At 39.8% G+C, this 27,037-nt stretch overlaps 1 protein-coding gene across 7 annotated transcripts in view; it reads right to left on the reverse strand.

Moving 5' to 3' along the window:
• The window catches only part of RREB1 (ras responsive element binding protein 1), a 142,992-nt gene that overhangs the window by 61,567 nt on the left and 54,388 nt on the right, over positions 1–27,037 (reverse strand). For 5 of the 7 annotated variants that reach the window (XM_025176336.2, XM_025176351.2, XM_007422131.3 and 2 more), the window contains 2 exons: positions 11,051–11,133; positions 4,645–4,849 (listed from right to left, as the gene is read on the reverse strand). In XM_025176336.2, the coding sequence (XP_025032104.1) occupies positions 4,645–4,758 (114 nt within the window). In that variant the 5' untranslated portion in view covers positions 4,759–4,849; positions 11,051–11,133. The remainder of the gene's footprint in view (positions 1–4,644; positions 4,850–11,050; positions 11,134–27,037) is intronic. The other 2 variants (XM_088130588.1, XM_088130589.1) reach the window with 1 other exon arrangement.

Raw genomic sequence — 27,037 nt, forward strand, 5'->3', positions numbered from 1 at the left:
CAAACATATACAGAAACACATCTACATCTATTTTTAAGCTATTTTCAAAGAAAGGGGTGTGAACATGGGATACCTTTCATTAAGACAGGAGTGCAAATCTGGCACATTTAGACTCCAGAGAGTGTTGACTGTACCAAAGGCTTTATAGACATTTAAGTGCTTATCTGTTCCTGAATTCTTCTTTTCCTCACAGTTATTAAAGAAATGTAACTAGCAAACCCACCAAAACTAAGGCAGCAAACTATTCAACTCAGAAAAGTTCCCAGATAAAGTGAACATACCTTTAAAGTCCTTTGTTAGAATAGAATGCAGTATAATGGATTTGGGAAATTCCACTAGCAAAATATCCAGCAGATGCCTCAGACAGATTTATTAAAAAGTGGCTTAAGTGCAGTATCCATCCACTGTTAAACCTCTTTCTCATAATCAGGAGAATTCAACCTTTTTCTGTAAAGTCATCTGAGGTTTTGGCTACCTGCAGACTTTTCTTTAGTAATCCATTCGTACTACTAGCCTTTGCAAATTACTGTAGGGGTGTATCCCACAAATTAATGAAGCATTCACTGACATTCTTCTTTTTGCCTTTCCCCCCCAAAAAATAATGGCTTGACATGGTGGATAAGCACCCCCTATTTTCCTTCTGCATGGTTAAAGTAACACAAACGCTGTATGTTCATATATCCCTATTAAAACACTTGGTAACACATCCTATACCTATTAATAAAGTTCTCTGAAGGACCTCTGATTTCTAGCTGGTTCAAAGAATAACCTTCAGGTGCAATGTGTCTTCCACCATGCTAAATATTGTCTCAGCAGAACAAACATATGAGAAGGAAATATGTTTGTGCAGGCTTTCCTATGGAATCAGGCCACAGCTGGAAGTGCTGAAAGAACATCCTCTATCACTCTGTGCAATGCCATTAATTGTTTGGAAGCCTTGTTTTCTAACATTTGCCCCTTTCAAACCAGCAAATTACCAAAGAGTAATTATTTGTCACCTTGAAATCAAAGAACAAGATGCACAAGGCAGCTCAGTTAGAACTGATTAGGGCAAACCTTCAGATTTAATATTAGCCCAGTCCGAGCCACCACCAGGCCTGGGCTTCCTTTGTTTTTAGCCCCCAGTCTCCATTGCTTGACATAAACCAAACACAGTGTATAAGCTCCATACCCTGAAACAGGGTACCTAAGAGTAAGAATCTGTTTGGACTCATTTTACTGTGTAAGATTTAATACCACGTGTGTGTGTGTTTTTTTAAAGTTTCACTGGAGAATTTGGACCACGGCAGTACTGCTTGACTGGGCTGGAATGTTGCTGATGTAAAGAAAACTTCTTTGAAACAAGGCACCAAAAAAGCAGTCAATTTGATAAGAAATATGACTTGTTTTTATGCGACCTCTGATATAGGTGGAAAAAGCACCCCTGGGAATTCTTGACCTCTCACATCATGGATACCAATTAAAAAGAGGGGAATAAGCATTTTATCATTTTAAAGGGATATACTTTCTGAGTTGGCTTCAGACCCTTTTACCAAACATGGATCTTTTTTACTAACAAAGGAATGAATGTTGCAATTCCCAGTTACAAAGTGATTTGAAAGCATTTTTAACATATAAGTTAATGGGTTTTGAACCAAATGTTTCCTATCGTAAGATTTAACAAAAAGGCACCCACAAAATAACCTAGCATCATGCAAGCTGCATTAAAAATAATTTATCTGCTCCAGGATTTCTTCTCCAGCGGCAACCAAAATATTGCAAGCGGGTCATGAAGCAACAGCTTTCCAATGTAGTTATACTGCCTGTGAATATGGAGATGTCATTTCTCTCCCTTGGAAGACTGCATTGTCCCAGTAAGATTGAGTAATACAGACCAAGAACACAAGGATGGAATCAAGCAGGTCCTCCCTTCTCTCCTTGGGTCAGACATTTAGAATGCAATGTTTAAGCTTCAATGCAATCTTGAAAATGTCACTCTCTCTTAATGAGAGGGGAATAGCTATCTGATAGACTGCATCTGCCCATCTATAACAGCTTCATGGTAAGGATCACTGGCAAATAAAATAACGGCCATGGATCATCTGCTTATACCATTCTAGGTACCCCAGTCTGAACAGCAGGCCTCCTTAGATGCCAACTTCTATTTTGATTGATAGGAAAGCCACTCATAACCTCTCTCCGTTATTTATTTTTTATTTATTACAGTGAAAGTATCTGTGTCAATCCTGTCACACTTACTGTCTTAATCCAATGCCCAGTGAAAGGGCCAGTGTGATTAAAGGGTCAATGGCTCTAAGTAAAGTTCACACAAATAAATCAACCAGCTCATCCACTTTTCTCCTGCTTTTCCAACTAAGTGCTATGCGAGTGGCCAAGGGGGAGGAAATACAGCCCAGCCCAGTGGCTGCATCACACATATCTGAAACCCTGGCAGACTAGGTAAAATTTGGGGTGAACCTTTCAGGAAATGCTGCTCCCTCTGCAAAAGCCATGTAGTTTCTCCATGCAACTACAGTTCCCGCTAGCTTCCTGCACAAAGAAATGTGGTCCACGCAGGGTACCATCGCTTCCAGCCTTGCCTAGTGTCTTCAGCCATCCTGTACTTTCTCTGGCTGGGGAAAGTATGGGCTGGTTTGAAGCAGAAAAGCCTTGCAAGGAGTTCCAGTAGTTACAGCTGCCATGGGCAGTTCCTGTTGTCTTTGGCAGCCCCTCACTTTTTGCAATGTAGACAGGTTTGGATCAGAGAAAACAGAACCATCCACATCTATGGTAGAGAGGAACTCTAGAAGAGAGGCCTGATAGGCCTGGGCTGGAGCTTCCCCTTCCCTATAGTAATTATTTTCATCCATCCAGTCCTAAACATGAACTCTGAGTTGTGTGCTAAGGCAACCAAACTAAGCAGCCACTGGCAGCTTCAACATTTTAACACTGCAAGCTTCAAAGTTTCCTGCAGAATGTTTAGAGGTGTGATCCTCCAGGACCTAAAACATCTTGGGATCCAAAGTTAGTTATCCCCAAGCTTTAGGAAACTGGTGAGAAACATATGTCTTGCCAAGTCACATTGATTTCTCAATCAATTCTCGTTCTGCTTCAGATTAAAGACTCCCTAAAAATTGCAGCATTCATTTCTTTTTAAAACAGGACAACTTATTCATAAATTGTTTCTTGTTCTCATGGAAGAAGGTACTGAGACACCTGAAACCCTAACAAAAGATTGGAGATAAGAAAGGATACTTCTATTTCTGTACTTTGCTTATTACCAAGCCTGACCAGTCAAAAACCTTGATTTTAAGGATTTAAGGATTTTAAACCTTGGTTCTTTTAGAGCCTCTGAATAACTGAATTCATCAGCAGTGTGGCTCTTATTGGTCTCTTAGAATACTACTTTTGTTACTAAGTGAAGGAACATCAACATGGATTACAGGTAGTCCTTGTTTACTGACTGCCTCATTTAGCAACTGTTTGCAGTTATAATGGTGATGAAAAACTAACTTTACAACCAATCCTTGCATTTATGACCTTTGCAGGTCTGTAAAGAAAAGGAAAGCTGAAGAAAGATCATAAGCACAGTTGCAGTTTTACTTAGCGACCACTTCATTTAACGACCAGGTTGCTAAACCCAATTGTGGTTGCTAAACAAAGACTACCTGTACTGGATGTTAAGGTGGGGTTCAACCAGCTAACTCAATGCAGCAGCTAAGATGCTTAGTGAAGCATCCTCATAAACAGCACCTCTTGAGAAATTGCACTAACTGCCTATTCAAGTCAATCTTAAGATTTTCTCATTGATTTATTGGGCCTTGAATAGCTCTGGATACACCAATCAGAGGTAATGCTTTTCTTTATAGAAGTTAGCCCGTACACCCTTCTGGGGGTGCCATTTTTGACAGAAATACATCTGATGAGACTCTGAAGGAAGATCTTCTCTCTGTTAATCCTTGAGCCAGCCTCCACCTGGAGATACTACATGTAGCTATGGTGCTTGTGTTCCGTTGGTTAATAAACACACATCTATTTATAAAGGCATTACCAAACATGATTTATAGCAGCATTTTTATCGACTGTGATTATTTTGTGGTATTTTTAAAATCATATAGGTTTTATTTTGTAAAGCTCATCGCCTTTTACAACAAAAGGTGGCCTAATAAAAGCTCAAATATTTTTTCTGATAATGACACTCCAAAAAGGCGGGAAGGGTGTCAAGTCACTTGCCTGTAACAGATCTGGGAGATAAAAACCACACACTTCCCCTTCCGGCTCTGGAAAGCCAACAATAGAGGAAGCGGCAAGAGGACGGAGCAAGAAGGCAGCACAGGAGGAACGAGAGCATGTACAAAAAGCATGTGGCTTGACTACAGTTATCCAAGCTACTAAGGTAATCATTTGTAACAAGATCACTATTAGCTGAGTTCATTTATTTCCAATGTGCTCAAATGCTATTTATTCATAAATGTGTGTCCTCAAGAACTGTTCCGGAATAAATGAGGGGGGTCTATACAGATTGGCCTTTGATTATATATACATTTCTCATTAGCTGGAAAATACTGATAGAATTTAGCTGGCCAGGAGGAGGTAGGGTGGGGAGGTTAATAGTTCACGTGAAATTGTGTTCTCCTGTAAAAAAAATAAATTCTCATTCCTTACCTGGTTTCTCCTGCCAATCCGACTAGGAGTAAGAGATTTTGATGGGGATTTGACATTTTGAGATGCCATACTGCCATTTTCAGCAATCTTTCCCAAGCTCATAACTGCTGCCATTGCTGTGTCAAGAAAGGGCAAATCCACGCCTTCAAAACAGTCAGGAATCTTAGTGCTGCTGTACAACCGCTTAAGCTTTGGAATTTGTTCTCTGAAATTATAAGCAGACATACACATAAACCTGTGAAACCTTACTAAACCAGATAATTCAAAACTATGATCACAGAACAGTACGCCTGTTTGTACTGCATGACACATCCTTTAAGAATGAATAGACAGAACTAATGAGGAGAAAGGGAAGGCAACCATTTATTATTTTTTTTATTAGATTTCTATCCCATCTTTCCTCCAAGTGAAATATATGCATACTCACGTATTCTTACTCAATTTTTCCCCACATCAGCAATCCTATGAGTTCAATAACTCATTCAACAAATTCAACAACTACGAGGCAAGTATTGTACTGTACCTCTTTCAAGCTATGTCAGATGATCACTGGCAGCTAGTCCTAGTTGCATCATGGCAGCAACATTTTGTACTGACTTTAGGTTCAAGATTGTTTTCAATAGCACCATCATATAAACTGCATTAAGGTAACGCAAATTATGGATGAACAGAGATTACCATATCAGTCTACCTCAGTAAAGTCACTCTGATGGCAAAACTGGATCAAGTATTAATCCCAGGCTATGCTCCTGCTTCTTCAAAGTGAGTACAATGCCATTCAGTTCCTAGACCTGAGAATATTTATCCATAATATGTCTATCAGATAAAACTGGCCCTCACCTAACACTGTTATGACAAAATGAAAACCCTGGAGTCAAACAGAAGTTCTACAATACCACTTTGTGAAAATAACCTAACATAAAGAAATGTAATCACCATTTCACCATGTTCCCTAACTCTCAAGTGTCAATATGATCAGAACTATGACTGAAGGTATTAAAAATTGCACAGAGAACATGGAAGATTAAGAGAAATTCCCTCTTGTTGATAACCAAGACATAATAATCAAGGCTGAAAATCACAAGAAAATGATTCAAAATAATCTGCTTCTTTGATATATTCCAAAAGCTGCCCCAAAATCCATCTTCTTAAGGACCTTCGGACTAAGTATTTACTGCAAATCTCAAAGTCTTGGATTGGCTTTTAGATTAAAGCAAATTTGTTATTGTTTATTTCCTGGGTTAACATATCTCACTAAGCCACAATGTGACTTAGTTTGGCAGTGGCTTAGCACAATATGTGAGTCCAGAATTGTACTTTGTAAATGGTGGTTTATTGCTTTCCTAGAAAGGATGCCTTGCACCATCTTTTAATTACATTTTGTCACCAAGCTAAGATCCTTGTGTATCGCTCATCCATAATCACCACTCTAATAATGGTGTTGTGATCTATGATTCATTCTTTACTTTTTATACTTTTAATTTCTTTTTCTGACATTTACTATTTTATTAGCATAAAGACCAAATCTGGCACAAATACATACTTTTTCCCCCTAGCCTTCTATACCACTTGAAGGAAGATTTTAACATGTATATATTGTAGTGTTTTAGTTATGCCATTTTTACCATATTTTAATATTTTTATGTTGTTAAACTGCCTTCACCTTCCTTATTGTTAAAAAAAGGCAGGTTATAATATTCTATTGTCACAAATGAAAATGAAAGAAGAATAAAAGACAAAACTTCTCCAAAATGGGCCTTTTTACATAACATTTTGAAGCTAAATAATTTTAAAATAATTAAAGACTTCATACACAATTATTCTGCATAATTAAAGCAACAGCTCCTAACGCAACTGAATCAAATCTTCTCAGACCCTCATGATTCATCATTATCCCATTTATTTTCAGCATAATCACAATTCAGACACATTCAGATACACAACTATTGTATCTATATCTCAAAACTATTTAATGATGTAGACTTTTTCAGACCATGCAACCTCAAACTTTGATCACAGAACCTCTTAGTTTAAAAAAAAAAAAATCCCACAACCCTGATCAAGAGGCAAAGCCCTAGTGATAGAAAATTTGGTGTGTTTGTTTGGGGGAGGGGGGCTCTTAGTGTCTCACAGAATCCCATCAAGTTCTTGCAGAACTCTAGGATTCTGCAGAATAGAGTTTGAAAAATCCTGATGCAGACAATATAGAGAATAGGTTGAAGGAAGACGCTGAAGGAAAACCAGAAGAGAAGAACTCAGCAGGGGAGGAATGTCTCAGAACATTTTTTTAATGTTAACATTTTAAAATAAAATGTTGTCACTAATAGCTGCAGTGGATGGAAAGTGGTCTTCCTCAGGGATGGAAGGAAGGATAGACAGACCTGCTGCCTAACATGCTGAGAAGAGACCAAGCACAGTAATATCACAAGGTCAGGCAGGAATCCACCACTCCTGGTGAATCCTCTCAATTTCAATGTCATCAAGAAAAAAAGAAGCCAAATTTACAGCTTGGAATTACTTTCATGCTACGTGTGCAATCCCTTATTTTAGTTGGCATAAAGGTACCCATGAAAAAAAAAACACCGAAGCTTCGTAAATTGGACCACAAACACTTCTTACAAGAGTTGCTTACATATTTTCACAAGTGCAAATGTAGCTTTTTGTAAAAATATACTTTAGTTTGGTTTCAAGGATATGCAGCATTTGCACATCTTTTGGAGATGTTGGGCCATCTGACAGAAATTTTAAGCTCAGCTGCTTATAAAGCTTCCACACCTCCAGTGGCACCTTCTGCCACTTCGAATGTCAGCAGAGGACTAACAGTGCAGCAGAAACTTAATTTTTTATGGCCACATTCTCATGAAATGTTTCCCTGAGGAAAATGATCTTTGCCCTCAAGGAGCGAGTTCCCAGGACTTTCGTGTAGTTCTGATGAAAGCTGCACACAAAATGGCCAGTTGCACTGTCAAAAAATGGACCGTTTAGATGAAGGGTAAAAGGGAAGTATTATCATAGGTTAAAGTTCACAGGAATGCCCCCGTCCCTTCCATTTTGATCCTGGCACTCCAAAAGAAATAGCAAGCAATAGCTGCAGGACTCAAAAGCTGTAACAGATATAAATAGGCTACCAGAAGCTAAGAGCAGCAAACAAATCATTGGGCTTTTGACAAAGGCCGGCTCAGAGGCAATGTCGCAGTAGCGGCCCAAACTCCATGAAAAAAGGCCCTCAGAGATGAGACATGATTTAAATAAAAACAATACGAAAAAGAAGAAAAAAATTAAACCAAGGCTTGCTGTTTTTTATTCAGTCTCAACAGGAAGACATTTGCTAAATTTGTTTCCTCCGTTGGGATTTTAAGAAAAGGAGGGGAGGCAATTACCTAGCTCAGTGAAAACCAGACTTTTCTACTCTGTAATCCTATATATATTTCCTCAGAAGTAAGCCACACTGGAGTTCAGTATGACTTACCCCCAAATACATATGCACAGAACTACAAGCTCATTAATATAAACTGAACTTTTCCACCCTGAGTGAGTCACTGGAAAGACCATGGCCCATTTCCTTTTTTTTTTTTTTCCTCTTCTCTCTCCTCCCATGCTGCCAGCTTCAGTTCCGGATGCTACTGAATTCAAGAAACTGGTGTAAAAAATTTTTAAAAGCCCTACTATGGTTTCTTTCATACTGCCTTCCCCGTACAGTACATGTTGGATTAATGAAATAGCAAGACGGGTATGCCATGATTATATATAAAATCTCATCATTGCCAACCAATATTTGCCATGGAGCACACAAATGACTGGAAATCATAATGGATTTTTTCCTTTTCCCTTTATTCTGTGTAAATGTGTTTTTTTTATCAATTTTAACTGTATATTTATTTATTGTTTTAATATGTTGTAAGCTGTCCAGAGTCCCCCATTGGGGGGAGATGGGCGGGGATAAGTTAAATAAATAAATAAATAAATAAATAAATAATCCAACCTATCTGGATGACACACAGATTGGGGAAGTCCTCTAATACAGGGTTCCTCAACCTTGGCAACATTAAGACGGGTGGACTTCAACTCGTTGAAGTTGAAGTCTGCCCGTCTTAAAGTTGCCAAGGTTAAGGAAACTGGCTCTAATAGAAGAAGCAGAGCAAGAAGCAAGAGGATTATAGGACCCACAGTTCCTTCTCTAACTATGCTAAACTCTCTTTGCTAAATAATGGTGATAATGGACCTGAATCTATACTAATTAGACCAGAGAAATCAGTGTAACATTTCCAACTTTATTGTTGCTGAGGCAGGACAGTATCTCACTCAAGGTTGTTTAACATAGCAACTAATCAAAGAGCCTAAAATATTAATTGGCTAAGTTCACAGGCTAAACTATTATTTGTTTAAACATGACTTATTGTTCCCAAATAATGTCAAACCATTAACCATATTTTACAAACCAGGTTTTAGCTTAGAGTAATGTGTGAATCCAATCAAGCCACATGACATACTGTGTGTGAGTTCCTATAGCTTTTCTTACTTATTTAGCAATGTATGAACCTGCCAAGATCTGTGACTACGACGATTACAACAGTACAAAGACCTCCAGATTTTCTCAATACTTGAGAAGTGAGACTGAAGCATGACCATTCACACTTTTTTACAACTCTAGTGGCATCATGATCTAGCTCCTTGCTGCAATCCTTATTTGTCTACTCATATATGTCCTTCCTAGTCCTGTTTAACAAACTTGGTTTAACTTATAAGAAGCAGAGAATTGGGCTACACATTTTAGTGCAATCAACATTTTTATGCAAAATGTAATTAATTGGAAACCTATTGCCAGGTTCATGTTCCTTAGGACATCGTTCCTAGTACATGCATTTAAACATCAGGCCATGTTGAGTGTTGAATGGTGATGATGTGATATAGTCCAGCACTTTCAGAAAGCATCAGGTTAAGAAAGATTGGAATTCACACCACTGGACAAACACCACTGCTATTCCAGCAATTCTCTTTGATGAAGGCAGAAAGCATGGAGAAATGAGTTAACCATCATAGGAATTCACATCATATCTTAAGTTTGCTTTCTAGGCTCTAGACTTTAGACACAAGAATGACCTTTTGCCAGCTGAAATTAAGTATTTCCAGAAGAAAATAAGTAAACAATTTCATACTGAACATATAATTCAACATCTTGATAATCTCTTGTGTGGGTGATATTTTATGCTTTGATTTGTTTCTAAAGAGCAAATTCATATTCCCCTCCCTCTTTTTTTTTAAATAAAAACACTGACCAGGTTTAACTAAGTTTATGTATCCTTTTTATCTGATCAGCACCCAGCAATCTCAGATACTGTGGCTGTTTTGTGTCATCACTTGTATAATGCGTCAAAAGCTAATCAGTGCATAGCTAAATTGTATACTGAATATTACATCTTTTCCTGAAATGCTTTTCTGTTTGTTTGGCTAATCTAAGAACATAATTATTTTATTCAACAAACTCTAAACAGGGCAGGGGAGAGAGAACAAGGAGATGCCTGGTATACAACCTCAGGAACCCAAGAAAACCCTGAGTAAAGTGCTTTTTCTCACAGACATTTTACATGAATTTGTTCTACACTTATGCCACTTCTTCCCACATGGTTTTAAAAACCAACTGCGGAAAAACTGATCACTGAATTCTGTTCACAGTGAATGGAAAGCTGGTGTGCTGGTAAATGTCCCATTCAGGTGAAAAATGTTTTCTTTTGGTAAAAGAGGGAGGAGCATTTCATCGTAAAGCTTCATATCCATCATGATCTAGGAGCTCTCACCCATCTGCCTGATCTTGGCAATAGCCAAGGCACTGTCAGCCACAGGTGGAAAGAGCATTGTGCAAGCAAAAGGTTTCACTACTCCCAATTATACAGTACATAGAAGACTTCACAGCTATATGTGAGGTGGAAGGTGAACCTACCCTTAGAGAATGTATATGGCCAAGAGGAATAACTATTGCTAGCGTATTCCTTCTTCATGGGAGTATTTGGGGCTTACCCTGTGTACGCTTGAATTCTTCAACTTGATGCCCTCCAGAAGTGTTGGAGCTATCTTTCACATTATACTGGTTGGGAATTATGTATGGTTTCAGAATGAGTCTTGCTTAGTCATATTCCTTTACAAGTTCATCCATGGAAAATGCTACTCCATCTGTTCAACCCCTACCCCTTTTCTGTTCTTTCTTTGTGGCACCTGGCAGCAGAAAAAGAAGAGCCTTTTTCCCAATGTACAAGTCAAGTCCCTCCCTTCCCACCTGAACCAAACTCAGCAGCCTCGGCTCCTTCCACATTCTGTTGATCGCTGACGGTTAACGACAGCTTCAGATAGTGATACAGGCACTTCAAAAAGGAAAAATAATGAGAAAGAAGCCATGTTGATCCAAACTAACCTTTAAAATGTGAATTCTGAGTTGCTGGTGTAAACTGAGTCCTGATGATGTCAGCACAAATGAAGGATTAGTACAAAAACTGCCTAGAAAAGAGAAAATGAAAAAGATAAAGGTCTTCTCCAACGACTGTTTTTTGTTTTTGTTTTTAAAGTATATTAAATGTCTGGCACCTCTTTATCACTGGATGACTTGGAACCAATTACTCAACATCTCTGAAACTTGACCTAATCAAAGGATTATTATGAGGAAATTTTTTAAAACAGAGTATATATGCTGTAGATGTGCAAAATAAAACAATTAAGATGGGGACACAAATAAATACAGGTAATCCTTGACTTACAACTACAATTGGGACTGGGACCTCTGTCACTAAGCAAAGTAGTTGTAAGTGAGTTGTGCCTGATTTTAAACCTTTTTGCCGCAGTTGTTAAGCGAATCATGCAGTCATTAAGCGAATCTGGCTTCCCCCATTGACTTTGCTTGTGACCTCCTGGGAAGGTCACAAATGATGATCAAGTGACCCTGGGATGCTGCAACCATCGTAAATACATACTGGTTGCCAAGCTCCTGAACTCTGATCATGTGACCATGGAGGACGCCGCAAGGGTTGTAAGTGTGAGGACCAGTCGTAAGTCACTTTTTTCAGCATCGTTGTAACTTCAAATGGTTGTTAAACAAATGGTCATAAGTCAAGGACTACCTGTAAAGTGCTGGTCCAAGGAATAAGAAAGCTCAAGAAATTTACCAGGGGTAGATACTGAAAAAATAACTTTGAATTTCACTTCAATAAGCAAAACTGATACAAAAATATATTTAATCTACAACTATCAATCATAAATATGAAATACAGACTTACAAATCAGGAGAACTAGAACATAAATAATATAAGGTTTGCATGATACCTATTTTTTTTTAGTACACAGGCCATTTTCCCTTCAGAAGTATGTATGAAAATTAAATTGATTTGTTTTCATTTAGTATTGGAAAAGCTCTTAGAATATAAGCCTGCAGGAAGCTGATAGCTGTCTCAGAACCGTTTATGATTCAATCGTTTTTTTATTAGGAGAAAAAAAATAAGCTACCAGGGTTCATACTGTGAAAACTACAAGAGCAATTTTATTTCATACTAAGTCCCACTAAGATTACACCCATGTAGGCACTGCAAGTGTCTGGTGATAATTGAACAGCTTACAGCCTTTGGGGCAGACCTACAGTGTGATGGAAAACAAAAACTTGATGATCTAAGCCAAAGAACTGAGAAATGTTAGTGCCTGGTACTTGGTACATCCATTTTGTACCAGCAAAGTACAAGCAAAACATGCGAAATATTTTTCACTGACATTATAAGTTCACAAGTAACTCAGTTCATAAGAGGCTACAGAAATCAAACCCCACACTGCATATCTGGAATTCAGAAGCTTTCGTATCTTCAAGTAAACTTTCCAGAAATTTTAGCACATGACTTGAAAGATATAGGCAAAAGTTAGTTTTCTTTGGAAATGTCTTACAGAGCATCACACCCCCTGCTCTCACTGATTTTAAAGAAAAACAGTAATTGGTTCATTCATTTTCAACTGTTCTATGCCATCCCCCAAAGTAGCCACTGAATAAATGAATATTTCTGATGCATACCTTCACCCTAGGTACCATGTCTTGGTATGACTGGTATTACCAGACTGAACTCTGGAGAATGTTTTTATAAGTTAGCCTTTTTTCTCAATGGGAGCATCTGAGTAAAATAACAAAACTGTCCCCTCCTCCACAACACTTATAGATGATGACAAAAATTGTAGCCCAATACATCTGAAGTGTGTCAACTTGGGGAACACTGCATTGTTTCTAAAACAGGCAGAGGGCTATTTTAGTTCTACTACCAATGATCCCTTAAATCAAAGATATAAAAAAATGGAAATTAAGACCATAATCATTAAAATCATATGGAACACCGGTCCAATTATGCAGTATCAGAGTCCCTCCCTTGCTTCCATATATATAATACAGGAAACCTGCTTTCACTCAACATGTTGCTTCACAGCCTTTATTGTTCAATCAGCTGCCAGACTTATCTTTATCTGCTAAGAGAATGCCAGAAAACAAGGGTTTGGCCCATTTTAGCCTGCTTTTAAGAACATGTCCAGGCAAACTAGAAATCAAGGTTTTCAAAGAGAGATAGTTTGTTGAGTTGCTAGCAGCATCTTGGACTGCACAAGTTAGAACAGCATTATAATTTCAAATACACACACCACTACTTCAGGCAACAACTTATCAAAGTCAAATACTCTGTTCTCTTAGTCCTTTACACTCTAGACTACAGCAACTAATAGGGACATATAAAAGAACTTGCTTTCCTTACACATTAATTGCTCCTTTGGTATAACCAGATGCAATTTATCCCCTTTGACTAAGGCAAAACACTGCTGTTGCCTCTTCTTTGAAAAGAAACAATTCCCTGGATTAAGTTTGCTTACAAATGTTTACATGTGCTACAAAGACTTTTAGTAAACATACCATTTTGGGAATTAATTCTAAGGCTTCCTGGTTTCCTGAAGCAAAAACTAATACTGCATACAACTTCTTTTGCTTTTAAGAGGAGAATCTGGCCTGGACTTGGGCCTTACATCTTCAGAGTTCTGCACCGCTAACTCTTCTGTGAGTATTACTGTATAAAGTATTTGCAAGCCTATTGTCATTGCTCCTTAGCAACATTTGCTCACTATCCTGGAGCACATCTATTTTGTTGTTCACATAATGCTAATTTCCCATTAGGCAGGTTTGATGTTAGCCTACCTCAAAAATGCTAAACCAGAACAGACTTCTTAACAGATTCCATTCTATTCTTTATCACCATTTTAGAGTTCCTCTTTCTCACTTCAAATCCACCTGGGTTTATCTGCAACTTGCATCAGGACCTCTTGAAGTCTGCAATGCCAAAGAAACTTGTAACAAGGAGAGGTCTGCAGCTGTTTCAGCCACTCGACTCTAATGATTGGAGTGGTCAAGGCAGTAAGAAAGAAGGTGAAGCCAAAAAAACAGGAAAATGAAGGAAAGATGCAAATCAACAGGTGTCTCTAGCCAAAGTTTCTTTACAGGGCTATTGCAGGTGACCATGTTAAATAGCTTATGTTTCATCCTGAGATCATTCAACAATAATAGGAGTATATATACAAAAAACTCTGTGCTAGGATCAGTACAATGCATGTAACTGTGTGTGTATGCGTACAAGCATAGTACATATCTATATTGCAAAGAACCTACAATATGCAGAGCTTATCCCACAAAACAAGCTAAGTCAGAATCTTCACAACAATAACCTTTTCCAGCAATAGCTAGAATATACAGAGGGAAAACAATTATTATTACTGCATTGTTTCATACTTACAGTGTGGCATATGAGCTACCAAGGCTCAAAATCTTTTAGCAAGATGTGAAAAAAAGAAAAGGAAAACAAAACCAAACAAGACTAACCATTTCCATGTCTGAAAATAATACTCTGCATTGAACGTACAGATGGGAAATGAAGGATGTAACCTTTCAGGGACAGCTAACCCAACTTTGAAGTGGTATAGGTAATTCCAGAATGAAAGTAGCCAGTCTACAGGATAGGGAACACAACAGCAGGAAGAAGCAGAACCAAAACAGTGAAATCACAAGTCCACTTCTTACAGCCTGCTTAAAAAAACTAATACTGCACCCCAACTGTGGACAAACTGGGGCTGCCACAAGCTATGTAATGACAGGCCCTGCCACATTCATGGCTTTCATGTCCCAGTTTGACCATCAATTGCTCCCCATCAATTGGTCATGCAAATGCCAAGATCTTGGACACAAAGATCAGCCCAGCTATTCTTATTAAGCCACAGTGGAAACTAGAGACGCTGTAATGCTCTGATGAAGGAAAGGCTGCAATTCAGTGATGTCAGAACTCTCTCTGGGCATCTGCTCCTTGCACCTGTTAACTAGGAGGAAGGCAGGGAATCTCCCTTCCCACCCCTGGCTTATGGGCCTGGCAAGCAAGGGAAGGAAGGTTGACTCTGACCTTCGTAGCCAAAGATGCTTTCCTCCACAATTATACACTGAAGCAACACTGTAGAAGCACATTTATGCAGCCACTTATCCGCTAAGTTAAGGCGTTTTTCCTCACTGGTTGACAGGGGAGGATTTAAGGCACACGGTGTGCAGGCACCGGAAGCCGTGAGTTGACTGACGTTCACTCTCCCCTGCTTTTATGACCTTTAACCACCTTCGAGTTCTTTTTTGCCTGTCTTTTCAACCACAAATCTTTCTGCTGGAAATCTTTTCAGGGATCACCAAAGAGAAAGCAACTGCTGTTTCTAAAGTTTTCTCTAAACGATCTGACTTATGATTTTCTCCAGCCTTCCCATCAAAAGCCCCTTTAAGCTCATTAACAATGCATAAACCTCATCACTCCCCCCAAAATAAAACCTCTCCAACCCAGGATCTACAAATAGCATCCAAATACAAATCAAGTGACCAATGGCTGACCACAAAGCTATTCATGTGGCAATGGTTGGTGATCCAATTTTTGACTCACTCCAAAAACAAATATGGGGCTGACTGGAATAAAGGAGAAAGTCACGCCTCCCTAGGTCAAAGGGAGAGAAGGCATGTGAACTCAAGTTGTGAAAAACAGAGGCTTTCAGTTATGAAGTTCCAGCATCCTTCAGGACATTTTCATCCTCTTTTTAAAATATATTTTGGCATTTAATAAAAACAGTAGTTGCCTTTAATTTGACACCTGAATTCCCACTCTATTTCTCCTATGCTTTGCTTCCCTCACATCAATCTAGAAATCCGTTGCAATAAACAAGACAAACACATTATCGACTCAGAACAGTTGGTAGCACCTAGCCAATCCTGGCTGATCTCAGAAAACCTAAGCAGTGTGGAAATTAGTTAATACTTGAATGGGAAAATCATTGCGGAAGATGGTAACAGCAAACAATTTCCATATTATAACCAAGACTACTTGGGCCAGATTATTTGAGGGACTGCCTCGCTCCAATTATATCCATCCGTCCCCTCAAGTCTGCCAAGAGGAGCGTGTTGCGGGTCCCATCAGCCAAGGAACTTCACTTGGCAAGGCCCAGGAGGAGAACCTTTTCTGCCATGGCACCTGCCCTTTGGAACATCATTCCCCCCAAGGTGAGGTTGGCTCCAACCCTGTTGGCCTTCCAGAAGGACCTCGACATTTGGTTTTGCCATCAGGCCTGGGGATCCCATGGAAGCATGGAGCCCATTAAATGGCTGTTATAAGTTTGATTGCATTTTACCCTGTTGTTTTGTTATTATAGTTTTTAATTTTTTTTAAACTAGTTTTAATGGATAAATTATACTGATTGTCTAGTTTTTGTTTTGTGTACACCGCCCAGAATCACGTGCAAGTGAGATGGGTGGCTATATAAATTCAATCAATCAATCAACAAACTTGAGGGAGGCTTTACCTTCAGCATCTAATGTAAACAAGCTAGATTGCATTTCTTCCTTGGCTCACCATCACAACTTCCAAATAGAAAATACTTGAAAATGGAAAGCAAAGAACAGCAGCATCAATACCAAACATTTGTTCTTAGATTTCACATACATCTTACTTAAGGGGATGTCTCTGAAACAAGATTAGCTTAAATGACTAATAGCTCATTGTGAAGAAATTAATAAACCTCATTATGTCTTAAAATCAAGCCATCCCCACTTAACATTTACTTTAAGAAAAAAAGCCTAATCTAGGATTATGGCTTTTTAAAATCCTCCCCTATCACATCTATCTTTCGGTGATGATAACGTTGATTTTTTTTGAAAAAAGCAAATTAAAATGTGGGGAGAGTTTATTCCCATTATTCTTGCTTTTAAAAGAGACTGAGGAAGAACCCTGTGAAACTTTTAAAATAACAAAGAATTTTACAATATGAATCTGTTGATCGCAAGAAAGTGGTCCCCCCCATCCCCCCAAGTCCCAATGAATTCTGCTTGAAAGCAGCATTTGCAATCCTGGCTGCTCTTGCTGGCAGGATTAAGGAACAAAGCCGAGAGACAGCTGCCACACCGTCATTTATTACAGAGAGCCACTCCTCTCAAGTCAAGAGCGAAACAGACCCTCTTATTTTCAGCTGTTTTATCCGTGGGGGTTTCTTTGCTTGGACGGCTTTCGTGACTAGGCGTCTCCTAAACAAATGCCTCTCCAGCTTTTCCCCCCACCCTCTTATCATCCTCATCACTGTGTCTTCATCTCCCTGACACCACGCTTCCAACATGCACAATGATCCAGTCTGCTGTCTCTGTATTTTAGACGCCTCCACCTTTGAAGGTGAGTTTCACTGGAAAAGAGTTTAAGATACCAGCAAGATACGTGCACTATTATTTGCTTGAATACTTATCAAGTTGCCTTCTATTTCTTATAAGCCAGTCAAATGTTCTGGTCTCAGAAACAGCAAAAAGACAACTCATTAAGATGGGTAATTGCCATTCATCCAGTCCCCCTGCCCAACTGTAGTATGGAAAATAGCTCATCACACGCTGCACACACACAGTGGCAGTGTTTGGCCACAACCTAACCACATATATCCTTACAAAATGCATCTCCCTGCATAAAAGTCCTTAACTTAAGTGGGGCTCACTCCCAAGTGGACAAAATTATTGCACTCTTTCTTAATATTTAGTGAGAAGTACTTGGAACCAATTTGGCCCTAGGCCCTATGTTTCAAAGTCAGGGGCAATCCTACGCTGAACTGTAGAGCTGGATTAGTATGCTTGTGAGGTCTTCATGGTTGCACTGGACTTCGCAGGATTTCAGAAAGCCAACACAACTCTAGGGATGATTAACCCGAGTAAAATAGGGAACCAGGAATGCCTGGAGGCTGAGCTCAGAGCACTCTTGCTACACGGTGTACAGAAGGCCCAGCTCCCGCCTTTCTTGACCGTTTGAAGCTGAAGACCCTGGGTTCAATCTTCTCACTAATTCTATGGGTCTTCTCATTAATTCTGTAATACCCACAGGAAGGTGACCTGCAAGAGAGGAGGCACCATCCTCAGAAAGGAAGACTCTCTCCACAGGAAGTGAGCAAAGATATGGACTTCTACTTTGAAACAGACATAAACAAAGTTAGCACTTTTATGGTACATGCACCTAATACAATGCATGCCGAACACCACAGGAATGCAACATATTGTTTCCCTACCCTGACTGTTCAGTTCAGTTAATCTACTTCTACAATCTCAGTGCGTCTAACAAGGCTTACTCCAGCCTTCCGTAACCTGCTACCCCCAGTTGTGTCGATAATTCCATCATATCTAAGGCTTTGAGAAGTCTGATAGCTTTCTTCTACTATAAACAATTTTGGCAAGCATCAGGCTATTCTTCCAATTCCTTTTCCATCTTTTTTTTAAAAAGAGTTCAGCATAAAAAGAGTAATTCTTGAGGGTGATACACAACTTATACCATCTTTCTCTCACAGATACAGGCTTTGCAGCATGCAAAGTGTCACCTAGAAACATCACTAGTTCATTCAAACACAAGTTCAAAACATTGTTTTTGAGAATGCTATTGAAAAATTAAACCATTATTTGTAGAAAAATGTTTTAAAAATCTGGCTTTTCAGTAAGACATTCACCAAGGACAATTTATAGACAACAGTGCAAAAGAGCTTTAGAAAATTCAGGCTTGTTTTGTTACAGCTTGTCTTTTATTTGAAGCCATCAGTGACCAAACCCAAACAGTATGTGTAGACTCACGAGCTGGTAAAAATGTTTGTTGACTAGTCACTTTCGAGGACTTTTAAACATTTTTTGGCCAGGCTGGCTTTACAAGGTGCTAACCAGGAGAAGATGTGGGAGAAAGATGAAGCCATCATCTCCAAGTGCTCACTGTGACATCGTGAAGTAGTTGGTGAATCTTAATCACTGCAAACAGGTGGCACAACATACCAGCTGAGTATTAAACTGAGGCCGGCAGTCTCATTTCATGGGATCAATGTCTAAATTAAGAAACAACGAACAACGAAGAAATCTACTGCTCTAGTATCTGATTTATACTTCAGCACAGATCCATACTTGTGATAGGAACCAAGATCCTATTTTACTTACAAGGAAACAAGAAAGGAGTTATTTGCTCAAGAACCTCTGAAAGTAAATTAAGGGAAAAGGGGAAAAAAGCAGAGAACACAGAAAGCAAAACCCTCCTTTTGATGGTCTTCTGGAATTCCTAGCCTCAGCACTACATTTTTAGGTAGCTAAACAAATAGTGTTGCTCAAAAGATTTCCAGACTATATTCCTCAAATGAGACAGATCCAAAAGCTAGCAACAGTTAATAAAGACTGCAAAGGCAATACCTTTGTTAGATCAACTGCAGTTGTACAAAATTGCTGCAAGCTTTTGAGTTCCAAGTTTGTAGGAATTTTGTAGAACTTCAATTGGCCTGATAGAGGTATTGCCTTTAAGGATATTTTTTCTCATTGCTATTACTGTCTTTTATGGCAAAAAAATCAGAAGGTGCCTGGAACATCTGAAGAAGTAAGCTGCAACTCATGAAAACTTATGCCTCTTAATAGGATGGGTTAGTAAGAAAAGGTGCTACCAGACCCCTTCTGACTGTTTGCTGCCACAGATAAACACAGCTGTCCTCCTACAAAGAGAAAAAAAAACAATATCCCTTATTTTAAAACGGGAACAATTCTGCAGAGCCCTCCTGAGTTTTAGATATCCTGATCTGGAAGTCCTATTTGTTAAATTTCCTTTCTGAAGGAGCAAAGGGCTTTAAAATAGCAGTAGGACAGTTCAAAAGAATGTGGCTTGATTCTGGGGATTACCACACTTGGAAGATGTCAAGCACTTATATCCTGGCTATATTTCATACCTTCATGAACCCAGGGGAATGATTAGTTCATAATAACCCATTCCCTGGGGTGCCTAATTGCTTAACTGGCTTATTGAAACAAAAAACGGCTGTGCCAGTCTGAGTCACATAAGATTAGGGGTGATGATTTTCTTTTTCATTTACAGACTTACCCACTAACATAACAAAAACAAAACACACACACAACACCACTCGTGAGACCTACTACGTTTTGAAAATGTACTTGCCGCTTAATTGGTAACAAATGTGCTGGAGTTTCCCATCCTCCCCTTCACATGAAGCGTCAGCACGAGGGATGAGAAGGAGGAAGAGAGCAAAAGGAGGGAGGGACAGAGAGATAGAAGAACACTAAAGAAAGGATGCAATAAATAGAGATCAGATGCCTTTCAAATAGTGGTTCTATTCAGTTGCCAAAATTGCATTAATCATTAGAAAGGCTGTACTCAACAGGGAATGTTAAATATAAAATTAAATGAGTGATGATGGTTGGATTGCGGGGGGAACAGTATCTTATTGTTACCAATCCTTTGAAAAGAAAAAAAAATCAATCCATAAACTAAAGAACAAAATACTACACGTGTCATTTCTATGCAAAGCACCTACATTGACTGTTTGACAATGCAACAGATTTTCGGTGTTCCTGACACCACTGCACTACTGAGTCAGCATAAACTGAGATCAGGCACAGCTCTTTCTATTTTGAATCCATGAATGCAGGAGAGCTCCTGACGTTGCTTAAGTTTGCATCCAGCAGTACAAGGGAGTCCCCCAGCAGCATAAGTCTTGTCTGTTTTTATCTTTTGCTGACCACTCAGCAGCGTTTGGATTTCCTGCTAGCTCCCCTAAAGGAGGCTGGTTCAACTTATGTAAACATTGTTTGTATTGAGACCTTTGGAGTTTTGCCCACGCAGAGTTACTGTACAGGCCTCTCTAATGCAACCACGTATTATACTCTTGTCTCACAAAAGGGAAGGGCCTGGTGCTATTAGATTTAATTGATTTACCTTTAAGCCCTAACTTTTTCTAAATGCTATTTTTTGCTACAAAGCTAAAGGTGACTCCTGACCTCTATACACAGACTCACAAACACATGCTAAATTCTTTCAGATCAGATAACCTTGAAAATTAACTGTCACCCACCTATGTATTGTTCGTAAGCAGATGTCAATAGCACAATGCTTTGGATCCAAAGCATAATCAGAATTGTTGTAAAAGTCTTATAGTTACTAGCATTTTACTCAACTCAGTGGAATAGCTATTGTCATTTGGGAAGCTCTGGTGGCTTTCAGAGATGCTGATTCACAAATAACCGGATGTGAGATCCTGTTTGTAAAACTGGGTCTAAGGATCAGATGGGATTGCTGCTGCTGCTGCTGGACCAGCCTCTCTGCTGTGTGGCTGCTTCCCTGGCTGGGCTCCTTGACTCTGTGGTTACTCCCAGCTGTGTACTGGGAGACTTCAACCCGCCTTTTGGGGTGTGGAGTCAGAGGTGGCCTGGGAGTTCATGGCCACCATGGCCCTGATTCAGATCACTGAAAGCCCAACACACAGCAAGGTGTGATCTGGTTTTCATCTTGGGGCAGTGGCAATGTGATCTGGATGTTAGGGATGTTAATATCAGTCCCCTGTCAAGGTCATATCACTCTTTAATTGCCTTGGAGTTCTCCATGGCTGCTCCCTGCCACAGGGAGGCAGGACCTGTTCAATTGGTCTGCTCCAGGCACCTGATGGATCCTGTCAGGCTTCAGAGGGAACTTGAGTTTGTTCCTGACAGTCTGATGCAACTGAAACATTAGTCACCACTTGGAATTAGATGGTAACAATGGCCTTGGCTTGGATTCAGTATGTATAACCTCTCTCTGCCCATGGATCTTAAAGATCCCCTTGGTTATCAGAGGAACCCCAGGAAATGAAACGAGAGACACCGAGAGTGTCATGGAGGAGGACAAAGCGCAAACCAAACATGTTTGGTCTGGATAAAAGCCTTTGTTAAAGATTGCTTCATGGTGATAAGACAGGCAAAATGGAGATATTTTTTCCATTCTTATTACGCCTTCAGACTGGCAACAGGAGCCCTGTTTAAGGTGATCCAGTCCCTCTTGAGTATGGAGGAGCCAAAGGAATATATGCAGTGTCATTGTGAGGACTATTCAAGATATCTGTCAGATAAAGTTGCTCAGGTTCACTCTTAGTTGGAGTCTAGCCTATGCAGGTCCTATGGAGTCGGCAGAAGTGTGGTTTGGCTTAGTTATCCAGGAGAAGTTTAAGCCTGCTGGTGCTAAGGAAGTGAATACTGTTCTTGGAGCCTTGAGTGTGGCCACCTCCTAGTAGATCCATGTTCCTCCTAGCTGGTCAGGGGCCCCCAGGAGACAACATGTCATTGGGCCCAAGCAATGGTGAATTCATCCTTGATGGAGGGAGTAGTCTCATCTGCATTTAGAAGGTGGTGGCCTATCCCCTCCTCAAGAAGCCATCACTGGACTCAACAGTACTGGACACATTTCATCTTAGCTTCAATCTTGCCTTTTTGAGGGGAGAGGGGAAGAGATATTGAGAAGGGGGTCAGGCTTCAGAAGGCCCTGAGAGAAAGCAAATTATTTGGACCTCTTTCAGTTGCATTTCAGACCTGAATATAGTGCTGAGACAGCACTGACTATGCTTGTGTGGATATCTCTGGTTGGACCAGAATAGAGGTGATGAATCCATCCTGGTCCTCCTTAACTCTCAGCAGCTTTCAATAACATCAACCATGGTATCCTTCTGGACTAGCTCAGGGACCTAGGAGTGGGAGACTGGTGTTGCAGGGATTCTATTCCTTCCTTCAGGGTTGGTTCCAGTTGGTGTTGGTAGAGGGAAGAGGTCTAGATAGATCAAAACTCCTGCTTTGCAGGATTCCACAGGATTCTACCCTCTCCCCACTCCTATTTAGCATCTCCATAAAGCTACTAAGTGAGGACATCTGACAGCACTGGGTATCATCAGAACACTGAGTATTTTACCCCTGGCGACTGCCTGGACTAGTCCCTGAAGTTTCCTAGGCAAGGTTTTTCAGAAGTGTTTTGCCATTGCCTCCTTCCTAGGGTTGAGAGTGAGTGACTGGCCCAAAGTCACCCAGCTGGCTTTGTGCCTAAGGCAGGATTAGAATTCACAGTCTCCCAGTTTCTAGCCTAATGCCTTAACCACTATACCAAACTGGCTGTCTGATGATACCAAGATGTATATCTTGACCCTTGGTCAACCAAGTGATGCCATCAAGTGCCCCCCCCCCCCGTGTTGGAGGCTCTGGGGTCCTGGATGGAGAGAAACAAGCATAGGCTCAATCCTAACAAGACCAAGTGGCTATGAATTTTCAGGCCCCTTAGATGTGGGGATTTTCCATCATTGTTTCTGGACGCAGTTGCACACTCTCAGAAGGAATTGGTGCACAATTTGGGGGTCCTCCAAGAGTTTCAGCTCCTGCTTGAAGAGTACAGGGTAGCCATTGCTAGGAGGGCCTTGCACAAATTTGTCTTGTCCCCCAACTGTGCTCATTCCTGGATCAGGAATCCCTGCTCGCTGCAATCAGGCTCACGTCTCCACTTATCAGGATTATCATAATGTGCTCTGCATGGGGAGACCACCCAGAAATTGCAGCTGGTTCAGAATGTGGTGGTGCAGGTCCATTTTCCATCCTAACTACCCCTTTATAAAAATGGAATAATAGTGACCTGGTCTATAACAAGCTTTAAAAAAAAGCCATCAAGTATATTTATTAATAATAACACTATAACTAAGCAGACACTTGTTGAACTAAAAACATTTGCTTTTATCCCTGCCAGATCAACGGCATCTGTAAATGGAATATAGCAATCTCTTCTAAATGATCTGACTAGACTCTTTACTCCACCAGCAAGTATGAATTACCTATGGCCCTAAAATACCAAGGCATGTAAAAACAATAAAAACAACAACAACTAGTGATTTCATGCAGCCATGGAGGCACAACATGCGTTTTGATGGATCTATAGTAAGAAACTAAAATACCAATGGAATTTAACAAAGTGATATAAAGGTATTGTTTTAACAACTGTATACACATTGTTATTTCAGAAACACAATTTGTTCCAACACTAGAGTTGGCAACTCAAACTATAGTAGTACTAAATGTTGATTATAATGATCACAGGTTCAAAGCATCATCTGAAAGCATGCACCCGACCAACATACAAACTGATCAATAATAATTATTATTACATATAATATATTATAATTATAATTATTTAAAGCTGCAAATCAACGCTTTGCAAAAACCACCAAAAAAGTCATGTTCAGCAAATCCTCTGAGCAAACACTGCTAGAATATGTAGAGGTTAAGTTTTTTTTAAGCTTTGCTATTCAGAAAAAAAGGGAACAAGAAAGTGCAAGCTCATTTGCCTTGAATTTTTTTTGAAGTGCTTCCTCCATCCTGCCCCCATCTTTATCCTCCTCCTTAAAGTTAAATTTGCTCTTCTTCCTCCCTTCTAAGACCAAGAAAAAAAACTACTATTCAAAATAGTAAATTGCATTTCACCAAATACTCAAACCGCCGAAGAGCTGCCTAGAATGCAAACATAGCAGCATGGTCATTACAGAGGTATTGCTCAAGATTGTAATTTTACATCCAATTGTCCAGAAAAACAAACCATTTAGCATCAGAAGAAGTCACTCTGCTCTGTATATGGATGGAGGAGAGATATTTTAAAATATTCAATGTTACATTTTATTGCACAGGGTTATTTGGGAAACCTCACTCAATGGCTGATTCAAAAAGCTGCCCCTTGATTAGTTCCTATATGAAAGCATCAACAATCAACACATTCAGTTTTAGATTTAAAGCTGCATGTAGTCTATTATCCTTCTATACTGGAATTCTCAAGTGTAGGACTGTGAGTACCAGCATGGAATCCAACAATGCAAGCCAAGTCACAAAAGAAATTACTCTGCAATCTTCAACTTGGTGTAGAATTCGTGGGCCTATAACATCTCAGAATTCATCTCATAACACTTTTTAAATAGGCAATTTCTCATGACTGTAAAGGAAAATTCTGAAAGTTGGGGCAGCACTTTCAGTATCTTTGAAATTATGCAGACCTGGAACTTGAGAAGAATAGTATCTCATACAGAAATAAGTTTGCTTTTAATCTAGAGCAACACTTCTGGAGAGCAAAAGGTAGATCTCCTGCCTGGCTGCTATGTCTGGTTAGCAGAACATTTTCCCAATAACATTGCTCAGATTAGCAGAGTCTTCCTGGGCACAGCTCATTGTGGTGACTGTAGCAACATCTTGCTATGTTATCTGAAATTCCTCCTGAACTATGGATTTTGATGAAGCAGATAGGATTCTTCATCATAAATCCTTGTCCACATGTGTGCTTGATTCTTGCACCTCCTGGCTCCTTCAGGGGTCCAAAGGGACATGACAGATTGGATCCAGGAAATGACCAATGCCAAATGACCAATACCTCACTTGGAATACTGCCAACAGTCATGAAAGAGGCTATGCTTCATCCCCTCCTAAAAAAGCCCTCCATAGATCCATCTGTATTTGACAATTGTTGCTTTGGCTCTAAGCTCCTCTTTTTAGGAAAATTACTGAGATCAGGCCTATGACTGCTGAACACTCTAGAGGAAGTAAATTTTCTAGAACCTTTTCAATCAGGATTCAGATGTGGGCATGAGACAGAGACTGCACTGTTTACTCTTGTCCGACACCTTTGTCATGATCTGGATGGGCTAGTGCATCCTTTCTGGTCCTTTTGGACATCACAAAGCTTTCAATTCTATTGGTCATACTACTCTTCTGGACTGTCTGCTGGGGATTGGAGGCGCTATTTTAGTTCGTCCTCAGTGGGTGGTTCCAATCAGGTGTTGGGAGAAGAACTAAGCCAAGACATTGCTTACTTGTGGGGTGCTGCAGGGTTCTTCCCTGATCTTTAATGTTTACCCAAAAGTGCTGGGGGAGGTCCTCTGTCAGTTCAGTGTATGGTATTATTATCCTGGGAAGCACAGGAGATGAAGTCAGCGTCTTGGCCCAGCATCTGGAGGCTTTAAGGGTCCAGCTGACACAAAACAGGATAAAGTTGAACCCAAGCAAAATGGAGATCCTGCTTGTTCATTAAAGTTCCTCAGTGTCTCTAGTACTGTCTCTTGGCAGAAGTCAACAACTTTGGGGTCCTCTTGGACTCATGTCTCCTGCTGACCTGGCAGGTACAGGCCATGGCCAGGAGGATTTTTGTCCAGATTCAGCTGGTACACCGGTTGCAGCCCTATCTGAAATGGAATAAGCTCACAACAGTAACTCATCACCATTCATTTGGCCTATTGCAATGAGCTCTACATGAGGCTACCTCTGAAGGTCATTTGGAAGCTTTAATTGGTTTAGAATGCAGCATCCTGGCTATTGGTGAGTACTCACTGACATCAATATATTAGACCTGTGCTTTAGGCCCTGAGCTGGATCCCCGTTAATTTCTGAGTGCAATTCAAAGTGCTGTTTTTGAGTTTTAAAGTGCTATTTGGCTTGGCACTAAAGTACTTGCAGGATTGCTTTTTTCATCCAGTTTCAACACACTTGGGTCAGGTGTGCCTGGAGAACTTGTTAGTGTCCCCCAATTTCTGCAAGCTAGAGGTTCTTAAGTGTTGTACCTTAGTTGCTCCACCAGCCCTGTAGAATACCTCTTCCTCAAAATATAATCAACTCCCACTTCACTTAGTATTTCTCAAGTTGCTCCAAACAGAGATATTTAGAAGAAGATTTGAATTGTGATTGCTACCACCTAGTATTTGTTTTTTATTTATTTTTAATAGTTTTCTGCTTTTTGCTAGATGTGTTTTTTTCAAGTTTTATTTTTCATTTTTATTATATTATATGACAATTTTGTAAGCTACCAAGCATCATTTAATTGTGACAGGTACCAAAACTAATAAATACATTTCATTCAATTAATTAATTAATTAGCCAAAAATTATGGCTTTACAAGTTCATTTACAAGTCCCGTCCTGCTGTACCATCCTCTTCATAATATAATAGCTTACTACAATTTGATGTTCTTCAGATGCATTGAGCTATATAACCCACCATATATGGACAACACAGCTGGAG

Source organism: Python bivittatus, unplaced genomic scaffold (genome assembly GCF_059951505.1).
Source record: "Python bivittatus isolate LINGU-HERP-01145 unplaced genomic scaffold, Pbiv_v1 ctg000840_np1212, whole genome shotgun sequence".
Lineage (NCBI taxonomy): Eukaryota > Metazoa > Chordata > Lepidosauria > Squamata > Pythonidae > Python > Python bivittatus.